This window comes from Opisthocomus hoazin, chromosome 4, assembly GCF_030867145.1.
Source record: "Opisthocomus hoazin isolate bOpiHoa1 chromosome 4, bOpiHoa1.hap1, whole genome shotgun sequence".
NCBI lineage: Eukaryota > Metazoa > Chordata > Aves > Opisthocomiformes > Opisthocomidae > Opisthocomus > Opisthocomus hoazin.
In genome coordinates, this window is record NC_134417.1 from 38,281,500 (window position 1) to 38,302,604 (window position 21,105).

The window sequence follows — 21,105 nt, forward strand, 5'->3', positions numbered from 1 at the left end:
TTTGTATTTGTTGCTGTTAATGGTTGAGCAGAGCAGACTTTGTGAAAGGATGCCTCTCTGTATGCAGCTGTAATGATGACACCAGTGGAGTAGGTTTAAATGTAATATTCAATATTGCATTTTATGTGGCTGACATTCTAAAGAGAACTGGTACTCTTCCTGGCACCTCTCTTGTTTTGCATGCTTTTGTCAACTTTACTGTGCAACAGCAGGAAACACTGGAAAATACTTTGTCAGGATTGCACTGTCACACAAAACTAGGTTGTCTCGGTGATCTTTTAGGCAATGAGCCTGAGAGGCTTCCAGCCAGAGACTTTTGTCTACAGTGTTGATCTGTTTTTAACTCTCTGATTCTCTCTTAGTTTTTGCCTTAAGTATTATTTGCATGATCATGGCTTTATGTAGAAAACCTTACCTGCACTTTTTTTTTTCTTTTGGTGCAAATTAGTTTTACTTCTTGAAGATCTAGCCACCTGTCTTCAGTGATGGGTGGTGCAGAAAAGTGCTGTGTGTAAATGATGCAAGCACGTTGCTGGCACTGATTTGCTGAAGCTATGGGCTGTGAACAAGAATGTGTCAGAGACCTGCAAACCTTTGGAACATGTGGTGCAATAATCACCAAAATGATATAAAAGGATGTGAGAAAGTGTCATTCTAACCTGACGTTAAAAAGTTAAGAAGTTTCAGTAAGAAGCTAAGGAAGAAACCAAAGATACCAACACTATATAAAATTCAGTGGAATTTACTGTCACTGCTAATTCTCTAATTAAACTTCTTACCATATGTATTGTATAGTAACACTAGAGCAAATATTTGTTCTCAGGAAATAAAATGGGGACAAAGAATTTCCCAGTTAGCAATATTTTCAGTTCCTGTTAAGTGGATTCCAGTGCAGTGTATAAATTGCAAAAAGACATGACATTTGAACAAATTCACACTTATTATTGCTTTAAAGAAATTATAAACCTGGCAGAAAGAAATAATTCTTGTTCTTTAAAAGTAAGCCACTTTTATTCAAGTGCAGTTTAGCAAAAGTTTTATAAAATGAACTGAAAGAGAAGTAGGAATGTTCCCTGGTTTCCTCTAGAGGGAGCATGACAGTCAATAAACGTGCAGCATCCAGGAATACTGCATACCTGGTATTCTGTAGTTTAACTTCTAAGTGGAGAGAAAAAATGCTTGTCAGCTGTGTTCATAACTTATTAGTGTTATTCTTACTGCCACTTCCCTGAAGTATCTGGTTGGTAATTCACGTACCTTTACCCCGAAATTCATTGTCCCTATCTTTATTCTTTGTAGTAACCCATCTGAAATAATTTGAGAGTGGAAGGAAAGCTTAATTCCTACCTACAGCTTTAGCTGTAGCTGTTCCTTATGCATTTATAGCCTTGATTTCCAGGAATGAAAGTCTTTATTGGTGAAGAGCTGTCTCCACAGGAATGCCATGAATCTTAAGTTTGCTTTCTGCTTCCGAATTGGAAACAGACACGGCACCGTTTATGGCATACCAGCCCTGCCAATTTTCTGTTACTGATTGCTTGTTGGTAACCAGTTTGGTAGTTTTGGTAATTATGCTAAATGTTTTTCAGCTACACGTGGATTCTGTAACTGCTCATGGTATTTAGCCCTCTGGTATTTAAACCAAATTTACAAGAAATGCTGCCTCCTTACTCGTTCTCATTTGTGCTAGATTATTTTTGTATTGTCTTCTTGGAGGTCACTGGTACAAAATTTGGAGGGCACTCTCTACCTCCCAAAACCATGCTGGTTGCCCTGAGGAGATCTGCAATTTTGTGCTATGGATGAATGTCAAGCAGACCTCCATCATTAAAGACCTCGTAAGTCCACCCACAGGAATCAAATCTTGACAGCGGATAACCCTAATGCTTTCAGATTAACCAACTTTTGAAAGCAGAAGAAAGAAGTTGCCAGTAGATTTAAAGGTAGAGATTGGCATAATTCAGACTGAAATACCTGTCCTGTCCCTAGATTTGTTTAATCGTGGAGAAAAATGAAAAAAAAACCACCATGGAGTTTTTCCTCTTAATTAATGCCAGAGGAACTGACAGTGCATATTAAGGAAGCTGTATTCCTGTCAAAATGAGTAATGCAGCTTTGTGGAAAAATATCTTTAAGCCTCTTGCAGCATTTGTGATCAATAAAATATCATGTTACATGGTTCCCTGTATTCTCTTTCCCTCCTCCCTTCCCTTAAATTCAAGGCTCTTGAGATCTGCCAACAGAGGAACTTTGTAGAAGAGACGGTCTATCTTCTGAGTAAGTAACACTCAGCATGATAAATTACAACATGGTTTTTAATCTTGTCATAAAGTTTATGCTGAAAAAAATGTATGATGTATTGTCTCATACAATTTAACATGCTTTCCCAGAGACAAAGTCGGTATGCAATCGATGGAACCAAATAACATGATTTAGAAAGTAAAACAAAGCACTGAATTATTCATATGATGTCTTACGTCCGTATATTGTGTTACTGCGTTTCTGATTTGTTGTTTTTCTGGGGTTTTTGAGGTGTTGGGGGGCTATGGGGAGCAGGCTGAGGGGTGTATTTTTGAGACAATCTCCAAGAGAATAGTAGTTGTGTCCATGTGAAGAGAGGGGAGAAATAAAACAAATTTTATCCTGAATACGTCACAGAAACTTAGTATTATCTTTTGCTGAAGTGGAGGATTTGCTTATGATTCCTTTTTTTTTTTTTTTATTGTTAAATTAACTCCCCCAGCAGGCCAAGGAATCTACCTTTGAATGGGAGTCACTGTAAGGCTAACATTTTTATGTATGTTGAAGTATTAGTCTTGAATGGAAAGGAAAGCATTTTTTTTAATCAATCTTTGTTTTAGTAAGAAGAATATTTTGTGGACCATTTGAGAGCAGAGTAGGATTTACTCATGGATTTATTTAAAGAATAGTTCAGCATTTTTACTATTTCTTCCTCTTCCTTCCTCTCATTTTCCATGGGTGTAAATGGCACTATATTTACTGAGAATTAAAGAGTGTCCATGAGGGCTCTTAAAAGGGGGTATTTTGTGTCACAGTTTACATGCAAATGCCCCCCCCTTATGTTAGATGTTGCTGCAGTTCAGGACGCTTAATATGACCCAACACAACCTTAAGAAATGATTCAGGTCTCAGTCCACACAGTGCTGCAAGCACTTGTTCAGGTAATACTGATTGCTCTGGGATTGTCATTCGTACGTCAGATGAGAGCAGATTTGATCTTGGTGGAGTTAATCTTAGGCAACTTCACAGTTATAAAATTCCTATCGAAAGAGCTTCTTAAAGCACTGAGCATTGATAAGTGTTTAGGATTTATAATCTCTTTACATATTTTTTCCTTCTAGGCAGAATGGGTAATAGCCGCAGTGCCTTGAAGATGATAATGGAAGAACTGCAAGATGTAGATAAAGCTATTGAATTTGCCAAGGAACAAGATGACGGAGAACTTTGGGAAGACCTCATTTTATATTCTATCGACAAACCACGTAAGCGGGATAATTTCTCAGTAGCCTTGCATGTGTGTTTTTTTGTGGAATGCTATTGCAATTAAAGGATTGAATTATCCACTTGCATGTTAGCGAAGGTGTTTATGGATGGCCGGGGAGGTGTTCTGGTTTGTGGAGCACAACCTAGCTGTCCCACTGTGCATACCAGTAAGGCAGCATGTGGGCGTGCTGCAGAATGAGTACTTAGGGATTTAACATTTGACTAAGCTCTACGTAGTTGTGTCCTTAATGACAAATTAAGGGGCGAATGGTGCTTTTAATTTGGCAGAAGGAGGCTTTATTTTTAGACGACCTCAAAACACTGTCTGCAGGTTTGATGAGAATGTTGTGTAGTGTGTTTATTGCAGCTGCTTCCCTTTGAAATTCTGACAATGGAAGAACCTACAGCTTTCTGCCCCTCAGTAGAATAACTAATTTGTTTATTTTCTCTGGCACAAAGGTAAGATCTGTAATAACGGGTGCATTTTGCCTTTCATCCATTATATGGATAGCTACTCAAGTTTAAAGTTTAGATGAAATCAGAAACTGACAATCCCATAAGCAACATCAGTTTTGTTCAGGAGGCAGATTCAGAGGAGTTAATATGACTGAGAAAATAGAGAATTATTTTAACTATCGACTCCATTAGTTTTGCAACCTCTTCTGGGGCTTTAAATCAAGGCTTTAAAGTCTGTCTCGGGATCTCTTTTAGAAAAAGGACTGAACGTCTTGTAGAATTAATGTCAGAATACGTATCTTTTCATCTCTTAGCTGCTAATGCTGACAGGAAGAAGCAACCAAAATCCGTTACTCCTTTAGAAGAATGATGTTCTTATATTACCCATACTTAAATGCAGTCCATCACTGAAAGTGATGCTACAATTAGTGACATCTTTAGAGCAAAAGGGGTTCAAAGCATGTAAAATTCTCTCAGTTCCATCTGCCCATATGCAGAGCAACTCCAGTGATATTCCTTGCCCCTCTTTAGGAGTTGAAGAAGAAACACAGCCTTGAGGTTCATCCTTCTAGTGTTTTGTTTAGTCAGGTGCATTTCAAAAAGCAAGAGGCTTCCTTTGTGTCACTCTCACCAATGTTTAGAAACATGCTGGAGTTAGGTTAAGTGCTTGAAAATTTGGGTTTTTAAGCCCTGGAACTGGGAATGGAATAGTCACATAATGCAGTTAATTTTCTGGCTCTGTTTGCTTGAGCACCCTTTTTATTGAATTGAAATGCATTATTTACTTGTGGATTTGTGGATACTGTTACCCCATTTCTGAATACCCTAGAAGTTCTGTGAATTGCTGAACTGTATCTTACTGTCTTACCCAAAGGCCTGTATTCAAGTAAATACAGCTGCACGAAACGTATGAAGGCTGTATAAAAGAGGCTTAGTATTATCTCTTAATAGAGAACTGTCAAAGAATCAGCTAGAGCCTGTACCTTGTCGCCAAAGCATCCTTTAACCAGGTATTTTGCTGGATATTTTTCTTAGTATCTTTGCCTCTTTGTTTTCACAGCTTTTATTACTGGTTTGTTGAACAATATTGGGACCCATGTTGATCCCATTCTTTTGATCCACCGCATTAAGGAAGGCATGGAGATTCCTAATTTGAGAGACTCACTAGTGAAAATTCTTCAGGACTACAACTTGCAGGTAAATGTTGCATTCTTCTTACGATACTCATTTTCTGAGAGACAGCAAAACCGCTCTGCCACTGAACTGCACGAGAAATGGCTGTCATGAAGGTTCATTTTGTTCAGACATCTGTCATTGACACTGGATTGGTACGAAATTATGACAAAAAAAGCTTAGAAACTTGTCAAGACAAATAGTCAATTTTCTTGATGGCTTCTAGCACTTCTGAATCTCTCCCATGCTATCATAGATCTGGTGGGTAAGTAGAGCTGGAAGGATCTTGGGTGATTCGAACTATTTTATACTGCTCAGCTGTCCAATATTGGAAATTTTCATGACAGGTACTTTTCATTCTGTTTCATATATAAGGAGGCAGAACACAACATGCACTCACTGAAATATTCACCAGGTATAAGAGCCATATGTGAAGTGTCATACTAACTAAAGGAAGATGAACTTTTAAAATCAAATTCATGTCTGTTATGCAGGATGTGTTGATGTCTATGTATTAAAAAAAAAAAGACTGCTTAATGGATTATGGGAGTTCTTATCCCAGCATAATTATACAGATATGTGCCATTCCCTATGTGACTGGCTTTGCTGTGTGTTTGTAAGAACTTAAACATAGTCTTAAATGTTCCTGAAAGTAACAACAGAGTTGCATTGCAACTTTAAATCTTCCTGCTAGCAAAGGAGGCCCAAACTTGAGTTCTCTGTGGCACCGCTCTGCACCCTTCTACTGAGAGATGTAAGGAAGTAGAGCGGTTTGAATGCCTCAGGTGCGACTATGCAGAGTCCAAGAAAACATAGCCCAGTAAGCAGCTGAAACTCCAGTTTTCTGAACCTCATAAACATTTGCTTTCTATCTGCTATTAGCCTTCGGACATCTCTAGCAAATAGGTAGAGATAGTTTGATGGTTTTCATTAAAGGTCATGGCTGGCCTCTTACCAGACCAGATAAAGACTGTACATGCTAGAGCCTTCACTGATGTCAGAAGTCCTTTTAAAAAGGCAAGCTCAAAGTCTTTCCAAAGCTCTTACTGTATTATATTATCGTATGTGCTTTAGATTATGACTTTCAGTATTTCAAAAAAGTGTTTTAAGTGTCTTGTTCTCCTGTACACCCATTATGTGGAAGGAGTTACCCCAGATAGAGATATATGTTTGCATGTAATGTATGCTGTAGCATTACTTCCATTTTTTTAATTGACTTCTTTAGATACCGCTGTTCTTCCAAAATGTCATGGTTCAGCCTGGCTGAATGCCAAGTGCCCACAAAAGCTGCTCTGTCACTCCCCCTCCTCAGCTGGACAGGGGGAAAAATACAACAAAATGCTCATGGGTCGATAGGAGGACAGGGAGAGAGCACTCACCAATTACTGTTACGGGCAAAACAGATTGAACATGAGGAAATCAGTTTAATTTATTGCCAACCAAGTCGGAGTAGGATAATGAGAAATGAAACCAAATCTTAAGAAAAACACCTTCCCCAAACCCCTCCCTATTTTCTAGGTTTAACTTTCCTCCACAATTCTCTGCCTCCTCCCCCCGAGCAGCACAGGGGGACAGGGAATGGGAGCTGCAGTCAGTTCATCGCACCTTGTCTCTGCCCCTCTTTCCTCCTCACACTCCTCCCACACTGCTCCAGCATGCGTCCCTCCCACGGGCTGCAGTTCCTCACCAACTGTTCCAGCGTGGGTCCCTTCATGGGGTGCAGTCCTTCAGGAACAGACTGCTCCAGCATGGGTCCCCTGTGGGGTCAAAAGTCCTGCCAGCAAACGTGCTCCAGTGTGGGCTCCTCTGTCCTTGGGAGGACATGGGAGGTCCTGCCGGAAGCCTGCTCCAATGCAGGCTCTCCGTGGGGTTGCAGCCTCCTCCCGCAGCTCCGGTGTGGAGTCCTCCATGAGCTGCAGGTGGAGATCTGCTCCACTGTGGACCTCCACGGGCTGCAGGGGAATCTCTGCTCTGGTGCCTGGAGCACCTCCTCCCCTGTCCTTCTTCACTGACCTTGATGTCTGCAGAGTTGTTTCTTGCACATGTTTCTCACTCCTCTCTCCAGCTGTAATTGCCCAGGGCTTTTTCCCCTGCTTAAATACGTTATCACAGAAGCAATACTACCGTTGCTGATGGGCTTGGCCTTGGCTAGCGGTGGGTCCGTCTTGGAGCCGGCTGACACTGGCTCTGTCAGACACAGGGGAAGCTTCCAGCAGTTTCTCGCAAAAGCCACTCTTGCACCCACCCCACTGCCAAAACCTTGCCACACAAACCCTATGCTAGATAAGTCAGATGCTGCATTTAAACAGCTGCGTGTTAATCATGCCATTGCCAGTACCCAGCTGCTTTTGCTGCTGATCCTCCTGTTCCTGCATTCACTTGAAATGAAATTGGAACTTTGGGTGTGTCTGCAGGTAGGCTGAGAAAGTGCTGTGAGCATAGCTGCAGCTTTACACATATGCAAAGTATATTGCGTGGCTTCAGACCAAGCTGATGACATTGTTTGGTCACGTTTTGGGGAGGGAGGAATCACTTTGTCTTCAAATACCTTTTAACAAAATTGCTTTGGGGTTAAAAGGACGTAGTTAATCTTCAGGATGATATCTAAAATTGTTTGATGTTAGCATTGAAATGCTTTGTGGATTTCAAATTAATTCATTTTGAAGTAGATCAAGATAAAATTTAGATGTCATAGGAATAATAGAAATTGGGAAAGTTTAATGTAATTTGTGCTTGGCCTGCTTGTACAATAGCAAAACAATATAGCCAAAAAAAACGTGGGGGAACAGTTTTTCTTCAGAGAAATGTAAGCTGTAGCTTAAAATAAGACTGTTTTTAAGTGTTACAGGCAATGTAAAGTGCACTGTTTATGAATAGACGGTGTGTCTACACTGGAATTTAGAGATATGATCGCAGCTAATGCACGCTCACCTAAGTAGCCTTCGATTGGCAAGCTCAATTTTTTACATCAGGACTGTTTCTGCATTTGGTGTGTGCTTCAGGACGTGGCTGGGACTTCAGGTAAATGTCAAAGTGGCCTCTCACTGCTGAGGGCCGTTCTGCCCTAGCTTCAGCATTACTGCTGCGTCATTAGTGGCGTTAAAGCTACCCTGTGGTGTGTTTGTGGGATACCTGGTGTCACCTTTGCATCATGTGTAGGTTCTTGGTGAGCAATCCATGTCCTCTGTTCCGGCCTGGCACAACTCCTTGCATTTTTGGTTAAAACTTCATGATCTGTATCACCTAATGTACCAGACATTTTGAGCTCGTACGGCAATCCAAATTTCGATGGCTAGGACTTTCAGTAATTTCATCTCTTCAGATCTCAAGCTCTGTATGCACACAAGTTTTATTGTTCCCATTTTCAAAGGCAAGAAAGAAAATCTTGTACCAAGATCCACAAAGGAGGGTGCGCAGGTGAAGTTAGAACCTGTTGCTTGGCTTGCAAGTCACTGCCTCAAGCAAAATGGTGCTGATCTTTTCATAGTGTTGGCTCCTCAAATGTAGGACAGCTGTGCTGTTACATTATTTAACTCTGGCCTCCTTTTGCAAGCCCTGGTGAGATTGTTTTATGCATATTTCAGTATGCGGGTGCAAATTTCCTCTTTTGCTCCTAAATTTCCTTAGCAGTTAACTTTACATTAGATGTGTTTTGAAATATGGGTAGGAGCTAAAAGCAGTGCCTTTGACAGACTTTGTCTTTCTAAAAACAATTCTTTACATCCCAGCAAAACCAAGTGAATCAAATTGAGTGGCTGCCAAAGCGTGCCATATGTGGCTTACAGTGTGCATTAGAGAATCCGACAAGGAAGTCTACTAATGCAACAAAATTTGTTGTTATTTTTTTTAATCTAGCATCTTCCCTGAATAATTTAAGTTTTTAATTTTAAGTTTTTATTAACGCTGGCATATTGCAGACTAATTGCTTCACAGATTACCGCCCATTAGATGAACCACTGCAACTGTTGCACGTGCTACTCTACTTTAGAGGCGAGGTGAGCTTAATGTGGTTAACTTGGTCCTTTGAAAAGGAGTTAATATCTGTTTGCTACCAACTAACCAGTCATTGCACTAAGATAGTATTAGGTATTCTAATGGGTAAAAATAAAATGTAGATCACATGAGACTTTGTTCTTAGGCTAAAACTTAAATTCAGTACTTCTAATGTACTTTTGCTTTAGTGTTACAGCTCTGCTTTACAAGTAGGAATCTACTTAGCCTCCATTATTATTCCTCAAGAATACCCATTTGTGTTTTCCAACTTCAGGAAATGCAGTTCTTCCATAGCTTAAAGCTGCCCGCACGCTTAAGTCTTTTCCTAACGGAAAAAGATTTCAGTACTTGTTTAAATTATTTTCTGAAATAGGATTAAAACTCCCAAGTGATTTTGTTTGTTTGTTTGTTTCTTTTTTTCCCTCCCAAGGATCATTTATTACAATGTTTTGTCTTTGTCATCATCTGAGTTAGTGTATTAAAACCATAGGAGATGAGTGACACTGATTTATTGTAGTGATGAAAATTTATTTACTACTGAAATAATACTGATTTTAGTGTTTACATACAGTAACATTCATAGACAACGAAGTTACGAAGACATAGACAACGAAGTTACGAAGGCATAGACAACAAAGTTATAGCTGTCTGAATTTTAACAGGAGTATTTATCAAGTAACGTGTAGACTAAAACTTTTTATTATATTTTATAACTAACTCCTGAAATCTAGTTCCTTGGTGCCATAAATTTATAGATAAAATAGACCACAGACTACTTCCTTTGAGTTTATAAACTCCTCAAGATGTGTTGTTTTAATGACGAACCTGCTTTTTTATTAGAAATGACATATTTCTAGCACATTTTTTTATTTAATGGCAAATAAATCTCCCTTCTTCAGTCAACATTCTCAACATAACTAAATAGCATTCAAATCTATGGCAAGCTAACTAAGTTGAGCCAAGTCATATTGATACCCTGACAAAAGTTTAATAATTTTCATCTTTACTGCTTGCATTTAAAAGTGTTTCCAAAGACAAAGAGTCAAAACTCAACTTTATCTCCATACAATTGAGAAGCTATTGTCACTAACTTCCGTTTAGTTTCTACACGTAGGCATTGCTTCTCTGAGACTCTTACAGAACCTCTGTTCCCATTAGGAATTTACCAGTGCAATTATTTTTCAAAAACTCCTTTAGCCAACACAATTAGGGCAGCAATGCTCTTATTTGAGAACTGTAGCACACAAGTTCAAACTATTATTTTTTTAAGTGAAACCAGTGCTACCGATGCTGTTTTTATACAACTTCTTTGGACTGAAACTCATCAGCCATACAATGGTTTGATCTTAACAAAGACCTTATTTCTCATATGTATCCTTGAACTTTGTATTCACCTGTTATATTCAGTTACCTGGAAATTAAATTGGAAAAGAATCTGAAATGGTTCACACATTTAAATTTCTGGTATCTGATTACATAGTGGACCTAATTTATGAATGATCAGTACAGGAGCCTTTCTTAAAATAAGTCACGTAATCATGCTCCAGGTTTCTAAATCATTGTATCACACGTCTCACAGAGAAGGCTAAGAGAAAAATCCCCTTATTTGTGCCCTTGTCAGTCAGTTACAAACCCGTTACACTTTCCAAATGTATAAAATAGGTTTCTTTTCAGTTTCGGTTTACACCCAAGTGAAATTTAGGAAATGTTTGTGGCATTGGAAGAGATTTAAATACTTCCCTCATTTCAGAAAGAAATGCCTAATTTCTCACCCCTTGTATGACAATTGTTAGAAGAAAACTTTAAAAGATGCTGGTATTCTAAGACTTGTTCTCCCTAGTTTTAAAATATAGAAGCAATTTGCTTAGATGCAGTACTTCTAGATTTTGTGGATTAGCCATTTTACTCAAGTGTTGACTTACTAGTTTACAGGTTGATTGAACCTGCAGTAACGCTGGGTAACAGAGATTCTTCCAGTCACAGAATTCACGTCTATCCATTCACAGCAGAGGTTAAGAATTAAGAGACCCCAGCGATAATCTGATGAAAGCGGCTTGAAACAGCACCTGGAGCAACAGTTGGGTTTTGCTCTGGTGGGTGAACGAGCTGCTGCTCAGACACCTCGGAGGCACCGAGGAGCACAGAGGGACAGCTGCCTTTTGGTTGTAAAGGCTGAAAATAATGCGCTTCTCATTGCGGTTGTGATGCCGTTTGGAAGAATTTGGTTAACTGGCCTTGAGAAACTTGGACTTGTTAGAGTGCTAAGCTGAATCAAGGCCTGAATTTATTCCCAGAGCTTAGAGTATCCCCTTTCAAATAAACTGCATACTGCAGCATTTTCCTTTAAAGGTAACGTTAGGCATTTGTAAATCAGGACTTTTTTCATTAAATAAAAGGTTTTATGACTTCTGATTTAATTATATGGTAGCATCTTCCCTAATGTAGTCAGAAAATGAACTAGAATTCTTTTTTGCAATAAATTCTTAGGTTCCAGAAGTTTTTATTGATTTGGTAAAAAGCATTACATCTACTTAAAATTTCTTTCCCTAGCTGTGCAATGCTGTCCTGCTTGTGCTTACAATCAAGTGCTTTTAAAGGGCAAAAAGATTCAGCTTCATAAGACTTTTTGTTACATAGGTAGCATTCTCTTGAGGTCTTATTTCATCTGCCCAGAAAGTGGTTTCATTAGATTTATGCTTGAAGTCAGTTTTAACTAGTTTAGCCTAGTCTTAGGGCACACTTCTCCCTTCTTTAAATACAGAGAAGTTAGTTGAAACACTCTTTCTCCCCGTCTCACCTCCAAATTCTCTCTCCTGCTTCCCTTTCTATAACTCTTAAATTATGCGTCTCATCTTTGAGCTCTTCCAGTCTGTTTCTGCAGAAATGTTGATATTTATTACCTTGAGATTTAATATATTACATTCTCATTGTGACTTTTCCTTTTATGTAACACTAGCTGCTTCCTGTATTCCACTTCTAGTAAAATAAGGTCTGATGAACAGTCATTGAATGTGGTATGGAAAAATCTTAGTGGAGTTTAAATAATGGGGGAAAGATAGTGCGTATGGCTTGTAAGGTATGTTTTAAGATATTTCCGTTACTTGTGTTTAAGGCATCAATTAGTATTGAGGTTTTCCAGTGACCAAATGATGTCTACTGTTTCCCTCCTTTATTTTTTTTTTTAAATGAAGTTGTCCTATTGGCACACAGTATTCTAAGTAGAAAACAGTAAATCACGCTCCCTTCTTCCCTTTGTATCGCTGTTCCGCCTCTCTCATTTAACATTCTTGCTTTGCTCCTTTTACTTAAACATGAGGTTTTTCATCTGCTTGTGCTGAGTGCAGCTAGCAAGGACTCCAGTATGTAGCCAAGACCTCATCCGCGCCGAGTTATTTATCTGTCTTTGGGATATAATCTGCTGTTTGAGAATATTTTGAATAGGGCAAGCAGTCATTCTGAAAGATAGTCTCATCCAGTTGCCCTTGCAAAAAGTTTCTTGTCATTTTTTCAAAGCTAGCGACATTTTTCTATATTTAAAGCAGAATTTACCACTCTCTGTTGCCCATGGATAAAGTTGGAAGGGGAAGGTTATACTCAGATAGTGCCTGAGATTATCACAGATAAAAATGATAAATTTTCCAAGTGCTTGTCTTGTAGAGCTGCACTGAGTTTCTGGTGCTCTGAAATGTTTTCTTGCTCAGTGTGTCTGATACTGGAGAATGTGATTTACTCACTGAGATGACCAGTTTGAAATGCTTATCAATTATTCGATTTTAATTTTTTTCCTGTATTTCAGATTTGCGGTCCTAGCTGCATATCATTCTTGGCAGCGCATCCTTATTAATTCACAATATGTATGTGAGAAGATGGGGTTTTGGACAGTGTTCACCTGTTTGTAAAATCTATTATATTTCTTTTTAGGTATTTGCATTAGCTGTATCTTGGTCTATTTTAGAACGTTCAATGTCTCCTGTAATGCAAATAATCAGCAGAAAGGAATGGACATTGCCTCTTTATACCACTTTTTTGGTAGGGTTGTTCAGCTTAAAATTGACTGTGAGCCTCTTGAAAGCACTTTTCTGAGGAGTTGTTGTCTTGGGAAACAAATTTCCAAACATCAGTTCGGGAGGAGGAAGAAAAAGTCCACAAGACTTATTTGGGTTTGTCGTATTTTCATACTTTCTTTATAAAGTATTGTAAAGTAAGGCTCTGTATGATTTTGACACCCTTGATTCCTTTTTGTGTTTTATAACATTGCCAGGCAATGACATGTCAATCTAATGAAAAATATTGAATAAGTAGAAAGGGGACTGAGACTTTTGCTACAGAGGAACAAACTCTGGACCTTGCTTAGTTGTATGTACATAAAATACTGCTTACTAAATGACACCTCAGCAGGAAATATGCTTGAAGAAAATAAATTTTTAATTGCTGTGTTTATGAAGGTTTAATGATTATCCAATGCATTTCTAAAGAAGATAGGATAGATAGAAGAAGTTTTGAAATGGTTTGAAAACCAATTATGACAGGCACTGTAAAAATCCCTCTCCATTGTATTTTGTTAAGACAAGCTCATAGGAAGAGGATCTCAATTTATGACAATAATATCTTTGTAAAGGATTTGATTTTTCTTTATTGAGGTTGCTTTTATTGTTGGTTTTGTGGTAGGTTTTTGGGGTTTTTTGTTTTTGTTTTTTTTATTATGGGTATTTCATTTAGATGCAGGTGGTGGAAACAGGAGGTTCCCCCTTTCACTCCTCAATAATAGCTTGAAAAGTCTTAAACATTCCTTGCACTCTCTCTGGCAGCAGAAAACCAGTGGAGACTTGCCAGCATAGTTGATATGTCCATGTATTCAATGACCACTGTATTTTGTGTTCTTTGCACAACAGATCTTGCTGCGGGAGGGTTGCAAGAAGATACTTGTTGCTGATTCTCTTTCTTTATTGAAGAAAATGCATCGAACCCAGATGAAGGGTGTTCTAGTAGACGGTGGGTACAGACGAAACGTGTTGACTTTCAAGGTTTTGAAGTCTTTTACTTGGTTCATAAACTCAAGCCATATGACGGTCCACTTTGGAAGTTGCCCAGAAGCCTGAATATTGTACTTTATTTGTAGAGTGTAGTAGGATACTAGCAGATTTCCCCTTTGCCAAGGAACTACTTGTATCTCAAAAACTACAAGACCCAGCATGCAGCTTTTTCTCTCGCTCAGTCTCTGCATAGCCAGTAATGTATTGTGGTGTTCAATTTGTCTGCAAAGGTGAAAAGTGCTGTTCAGTGCCAACACGGATGGATAATAATAATCTGCAACCAAAGAAAAAGCTACCAGATAGTTTTGAGAAATAGTTGAAAGTATTTTGCAAGGTGCTAATGGTGCATGTGAGCAGCGCTGTAATTCACTCCAGCTGAGTGTTAATACCAAGAGGCAAAAACTGATGGAAGGATAGAGGATCAGAGCTGCTGCTACAAAGTGCTGCAGAGAAATCAGACACCGACCCTGTGCTCCAGGTCTGCAGTCTGCCTCGTGCCTCTACAGCACTGATCCTAGACGGCCTCACTCCTGTAGCTCTGCCGTCATCAGAACCAGAAGTTCTAAACACGTCTTGTGCTGCTAATAGAAATGCTGCTTCAGTATTGCTCTTCAATTTTTAATAGACTCTGTTAGGCATCTTAAGTAAATACCTTAAGACCAAGCTCTGTAATTGCAGTATGGTCACGCCTGCTTTATAAAAAAGTAAACATGGAGTTAGTTAACAAAGCTGTTACAAGTTTGTTTTGTTTTGTTTTTCCAGAGGAGAATATCTGCGAATCATGCCTGTCTCCGATACTTCCTTCAGGTAGGATGCTTTTCTAGAAGAGGAGGAGGTTGTCAGTATTTTTATTTTAGAGGAACTACTGTTTGCTTTGATTCATAGAAATGTGTAGTAGTCTCCCTTGGTAATCACTACATCAATTTCAGTCTCCTGTGCAAAGCTTGAACTCATGTTCTGACATGGGAGTGGAGTCCAATTTGAAATTTTTTTTGTTTCAGTAAACCCAGTTTTCTTTCTTATTCATCTTTTAATTTCTTATTTTCTGTTTTGGAATATATGGAATGGAAGGCAAGTTTTAATTCCCTCAGCATGTGTGTTCTCCAAGAATATTAGAACAGCAAAACTAAGCTGTTGCCACCAAATCTTGTCCAACTCTATTGAGTGGTTTAGACTGAACTTGTAGATTATAAAGTTCTATGGAATATACTTTTTGTCTGAGTGGTGGAAGGCTCTTGGCTTCAGTCACTGCGGTCATGTTTGAAACAACTTAGAACAGACTACAGTTTTAAAACATCTTCTAAAGATAGTCTTGAAACTAGAAATTCAGGGCATTATTTTGAAGATGCACATTCTGCAAGGCAATTATAGTTCAGAAATATCAATATAGTTGTTGGGCATCTTAAGAAGAAATAGTTTCACCAGGAGAATGTCTGTCATGGCATCTTCAAACAAGCATATGTAAGAAAAAGTGTATGTGTGGACCTAATTTTTTTGTTTGCTGAGAGTGCATAGCCCAGTAGGATCACTTACAGTTCTTTAATCTGCTTGCTACCATTTTTCACTTAAATAAAAGCAACTATACTATGATCACATGCACCAGCATACAGACTAGAGCAGTCACCTGGTAGAGCTGAACGTGCTAGTAAGTGTGTCGGGGGAATGAGAGCCAAGGAATCGAATGTGGATGATGCCGATGAGTGAGATGGTTATTCTTTAGATATGTGGTATGTAGGCTTCTAATTGGGCTAAATATTCGTGTGGGAATCAAAAGGCACATTGTGCACTTAGGCAGCTTCTTGCCAAATTTCCAGATCTTGGCAGGAAGTGTAGTTGCTGGAACTGCTTCATGTGCTGGTTTTCCCCACACTAGCACAAGAATTTTTTTGCTAACTTTTCTTCAAAATGGCTGAATTATTTGGTGGTAGTTTACTCTTGTCCCTCCACAAATTTAGCATGTAGCCCGTATTGACATGAAAAATTTCTGATGAAAATGTATACAGCATTTAAGCAACAGAATAAAATTGTCTTTTGACTCCAGCATTGGTACACATTACCTGAAACCATCACTCCCCATGGTTTCTGTAAATGAGCCAGAAGAGTTTGGAAATTAATTAAGATTAACATGATGGTTTCTGTGTGTATAATAGAATGCAGGTATATAGTGCTGTAGCCACTGAATCATTTGTTTCATTGCTCTGCTGTAATGAATTTACTTTTCTTTTTCCCAGATGCATCCAAGTCCTTCAACGTGGTGGTGTTCCACTGCAGACATATGTTTCACAAAGAGTGCCTCCCGGTATCTAACACAGTAAGGAACTAGCTTAATCTCTCTGACACCTTTGCCAAAGATAAAAAGACAAGTTACTTCCTTTTGTCAACTGTGGACAAAGGCATGGCTCTATCAGGAATTAGAATATGATTACAGCAATTATTTGTAGTGATATCCCATAGTAGTATGTGAGTAAGGAAAGGCAGTTTAGGGCCACCGCAACTAAAGTTCACCAAATTTAGAAAGAAATTGCTGCTGTTTGAGAAGTATTTTATCACTTTCTGCAATCTGAATATGCAATGCAGATTTGAGACATACAGGGAATATGACCTGTTTGATTTTTTTTATTAATTCTTTTTTATGGCAGCTCTCACTTTATTCTTATTTTTAATTAAACATACTTAAAGTGAAACATATTAAATGATTCTGATCTGGATGAAAAAAATCACTCACTTCAGAGTGAATATTTAAATATCTCTGTAATCATCTTTATGCTCAGAAATTTTTTTTTTCTCACCCTCCCTGAAAACAGGCTAAAAAAGTAACTTCTAGATATAACCAATTTTGAATTTAGAAATGAAAGCATCAGAAGGTCGAGGGAGGTGATTCTGTCCCTCTACTCTGTTCTGGTGAGACCCCACCTGGAGTCCTGCGTCCAGCTCTGGAGCCCTCAGCACACAACAGACCTGTTGGAGTGGGTCCAGAGGAGGGCCACAAAGATGATTCGAGGGCTGGAGCACCTCTCCTGTGAGGAAAGGCTGAGAGAGTTGGGGCTGTTCAGCTTGGAGAAGGCTGCAGGGAGAACTTACTGCAGCCTTCCAGTACCTGAAGGGGCCTACAGGAAGGATGGAGAGGGGCTTTTCACAAGGGTGTTTAGTGATAGGACAAGGGGGAATGGTTTTAAACTACAAGAGGGTGGATTTACATTAGATCTAAGAAATAAACTCTTTGCTATGAGGGTGGTGAGGCACTGGTACAGGTTGCCCAGGGAAGTGGTGGCTGCCCCCTCCCTGGCATTGTTCAAGGCTGGGCTGAATGGGACTTTGAGCAACCTGGTCTAGCAGAAGGTGTGCCTGCGGAGGGCTATGAGGATGGTGAGGGGGCTGGAGCATCTGTCCTATGAGGAAAGGCTGAGGGAGCTGGGCTTGTTCAACCTGAAAAAGAGAAGGCTGAGAGGGGACCTAATAAATGCTTATAAATATCTCAAGGGTGGGTGTCAGGAGGATGGGGCCAAGCTCTTTTCAGTGGTGCCCAGAGGCAGGACAAGGGGCATTGGGCACAAACTGAGGCACAGGAAGTTCCGTCTGAACATGAGGAAGAACTTCTTCCCTCTGAGGGTGACGGAGCACTGGCACAGGCTGCCCAGGGAGGCTGTGGAGTCTCCTTCTCTGGAGATATTGAAGACCCGTCTGGACAAGGTCCTGTGCAGCCTGCTGTAGGTGACCCTGCTTCGGCAGGGGGTTGGACTAGATGACCCCCAGAGGTCCCTTCCAACTCTGAACGTTCTGTAATTCTGTGCTTATGGCAGCAGGGTTTGTACTAGATGATCTGTAAGATACTTTCCAACCCAAACCATTCTGTGATTCTGTGAATGCTAAGAAAATCATAATGAAAATAGAATTTAAGTTTTTCTGATTCTGTATCTGTCTCTGAAAATGAACATCCAGTGAAAAAATAACTTTGGTGAATCACTTAATCTGCAAGTAACCAAGCAAAGTGCTTGTAGCCATATGGTGCAGCATGTATACTTAAATATGTTATGAAAATCTTAATGAATTAGATCATTTGCACAAGAAAGCCCAACAACTTGTAAATATTTATTCAAACAATATTTACTACGAATTTTGTTATTTGAGAAATAATCTAAAATTTATCTAGCATTCTCAATTTTCTGGGACAGTAACTTGTCAGCTGGATTTTGAAATGTGACATGGATATTACATGATACATATTCTGTAGTATGCATGAATACACATATATCTGAGCCAAATTCTCCACTGCTATAGTATTTCTTGGCCTCAAGTAATCAGTTGTGTTACTGGTGACATACTGAAAGTAATGCATGCATAAAGCATTACACTGAGCTAAACACAGGACTAACAATAAACATATATTTAATATCAAATAGACAGTATTCAGGCAATATTCAGAGCTGTAGGAAATCTGTAGAGCACTGTGCAGACGGAGCCACGGTCACTTTGTCACTGTTAGAGTGACTAAGACATCCAGTGGTCAGTGGAGCCAACCAAGTGGCTTACTCTCTTTGTTACCTGTGAAGATTATCAGTGATATGTTTGAGACTATATTTTTTCATTTTTGTTATGGAGGAAATTTGACCTTACTCTCCTGGAGGGTGGTGGTAATGCACCTGGAGTGGTGAGGTGTATTGCCCTCTGACTGCAGAACAGCCTACTTTATTTTGTTCATCTATATAGTCTTCCTATGCCTATCCATGAGTATGTTGATAGGGAACAGCCTGACTGTGAACAGTGATGTTGAGAAGGGCACTAGCACTTTTATTCGTCTTCACACATTCTGAAATGGCGACATTACTCTTAAAGATTCTTGTTTTCTTTTTAATTTCTAGGTATCTCCTGTCCAGTTCTGCAACATATGCAGTGCCAAACACCGAGGGCCAGGCAGTGCAATACTGGAGATGAAGAAATAGCAGTCCCCTAGTTCTCCATGCCAGTCTGTGACACCAACTCTCTTAGGACCATGCAGAGCCACTGTAGTTTCTGTTAGTCATCATTTCTGTATATCATTCTGATTGTGATTTAAAAGTGGTTTCTATAAGTTATCCAGCTTATTGAACATTTTGAGGGAAGAGAAAATGTGAAAGTCTTTCCCTAGTAAGTCGTTATTATGTAATTCATATGTCACTGTTCTTTTGCTCAGCTTGTTACTTCACTCTGGAACAGAAAAGAGAAATAAAATGGGAAGAAAAAAAAAACCAGTTTAAAGATTTGTGCTTGCTGTCAGTTAATGTGCTTTACAGTTTGGAACCATATCAGGCTCATGGTTAGATTATTGTAAAGAAAGATGAATTGCCATGAATTCAGCTGACCAAACTGCTTTAGTCCTGATTTAGTCTATTAGTGAGCTGTTTCACTTGAGACCTGTAGGAGTCTTGAGTGCTTTCAGTGGGACTGCTTCAGGAGTTGAAGCTGTCTGTGTGCTGACTCATGGATTAAATTAACAAACTTGTTCACTGTTAACTCCACACATTGGCAATTTACCTTGGTTGTATGGTTACACATTCATAGTTTGTTATAAACTGGTTATTTTTTCAATTGATCTTCACAATGCAGTATTTTAAGGCAGGCATTTCTCACATTAAACTCACCCAGAAACTTTATTTTTAAATGTTAGCAGTAGGTCTTTACACTTATTTTATAAGTGTGGCTGTAGTGTATGATTTCATTCAAGCGTGGGGGGGAGGACGACGTGCAACCATCTGACCTTTCAAAGATAAGACCTCTAAGACTTTCTTTTGGCCTTAACCGTTTAATAGCTAAGGTAATTAAGTCTATTTAGATGTTAACAAAAACCATATTTTTAATTTCAACAGTTTACTGGTTTTTTTATCCAGAGGAGGTGATCTTTCAGCATGTCTTCACAGTAATGTAATCTCTGTATAATGGTCTCTGATTAAATTAAATATAAGCATCTTTTCACTAAGAAAAGATATTTTTCAGAAGTCCCAAGATATTTTTCCTCTTTTTAATAACTGGAGTTTGAAAGTAAAAATACATTGTTTTACCATCAAATTGTGAGGTTTAAACAAGGAGTTAATAAGTTCTGAAATAACAGTATGGTGATACTGCAGTGTATCTGTAAAACTGGAAAATGTAACACCTCTAAGTTCTTCTGTACCCTACTCCCGTGTAGCTACACCTTAGAATAATTTATATTGTAGAAACCTGATTTTCTAGTTTATGTAAATTCATTATACCCTTTTGTTATCCTCCAGGCAGTTGGCTGAGCTTGTCTAGCAATCTGAAGAGTGATTTTTGTTGTCCGCTGCGTAGATGTGTATAATACTGGAGTAAAATTTTAGGTGTATTAGAATTGATAGGATTTACTCTGCATGGTTACAGAGACAAAATTATCATTAAAAGGACAGATCTCTCAAAAAACATAGCAATCATATTCTATTGTGATAATACAGACAGCTGAGAAAAATAAAAAATGGTGTGGATTATTTATGGGCATGCAGTAGCTGAAATAACAGAAGGATAGGAGCTTTGTAGTGCAGAGCATAGTCTGCATATGTCAAGCTTCACCTGTAAGAGTTACTGCCTGGCTCTGTAGCAGTTCATTTTCAGCAGCTAGTACACATTCTCAGGTATGTTGTTCATTTATCCATTCTTTACTACACTGATCAGGAAAGCTGCTTTGATTCCTGGTAAATGAAATGCTCCAGTGAGCTCAAGGGCTGTTTCACTGTGATATTTGAGCTATTGCATGCCTGTAGACAAGTTTAGAAACTTTAAAAAACCTCTTCCTTGGTAGCTCTAAGCTGCTTTTCCGTATTATACCCTAAGAATGCACTGTGCAATGCCATAAGCTGTCAGCTTGCAGGAGGAAAAAGTCAAATTACTCCATACAGTTAGGCCACAAAGTGTTCTGTAGCTCAGAGTTATATGATCATTTTAGGCAGGTATATTATTT

At 38.9% G+C, this 21,105-nt stretch overlaps 1 protein-coding gene across 2 annotated transcripts in view; it reads left to right on the plus strand.

Moving 5' to 3' along the window:
- VPS41 (VPS41 subunit of HOPS complex) overlaps positions 1 to 19,404 on the plus strand; it is a 115,431-nt gene extending 96,027 nt beyond the window's left edge. For both annotated transcript variants that reach the window (XM_075418604.1, XM_075418606.1), the window contains 7 exons: positions 2,223 to 2,277; positions 3,363 to 3,503; positions 5,021 to 5,157; positions 14,019 to 14,118; positions 14,922 to 14,966; positions 16,391 to 16,470; positions 19,019 to 19,404. In XM_075418604.1, the coding sequence (XP_075274719.1) occupies positions 2,223 to 2,277; positions 3,363 to 3,503; positions 5,021 to 5,157; positions 14,019 to 14,118; positions 14,922 to 14,966; positions 16,391 to 16,470; positions 19,019 to 19,099 (639 nt within the window). In that variant the 3' untranslated portion in view covers positions 19,100 to 19,404. The remainder of the gene's footprint in view (positions 1 to 2,222; positions 2,278 to 3,362; positions 3,504 to 5,020; positions 5,158 to 14,018; positions 14,119 to 14,921; positions 14,967 to 16,390; positions 16,471 to 19,018) is intronic.
- Positions 19,405 to 21,105: the final 1,701 nt, after the last annotated feature.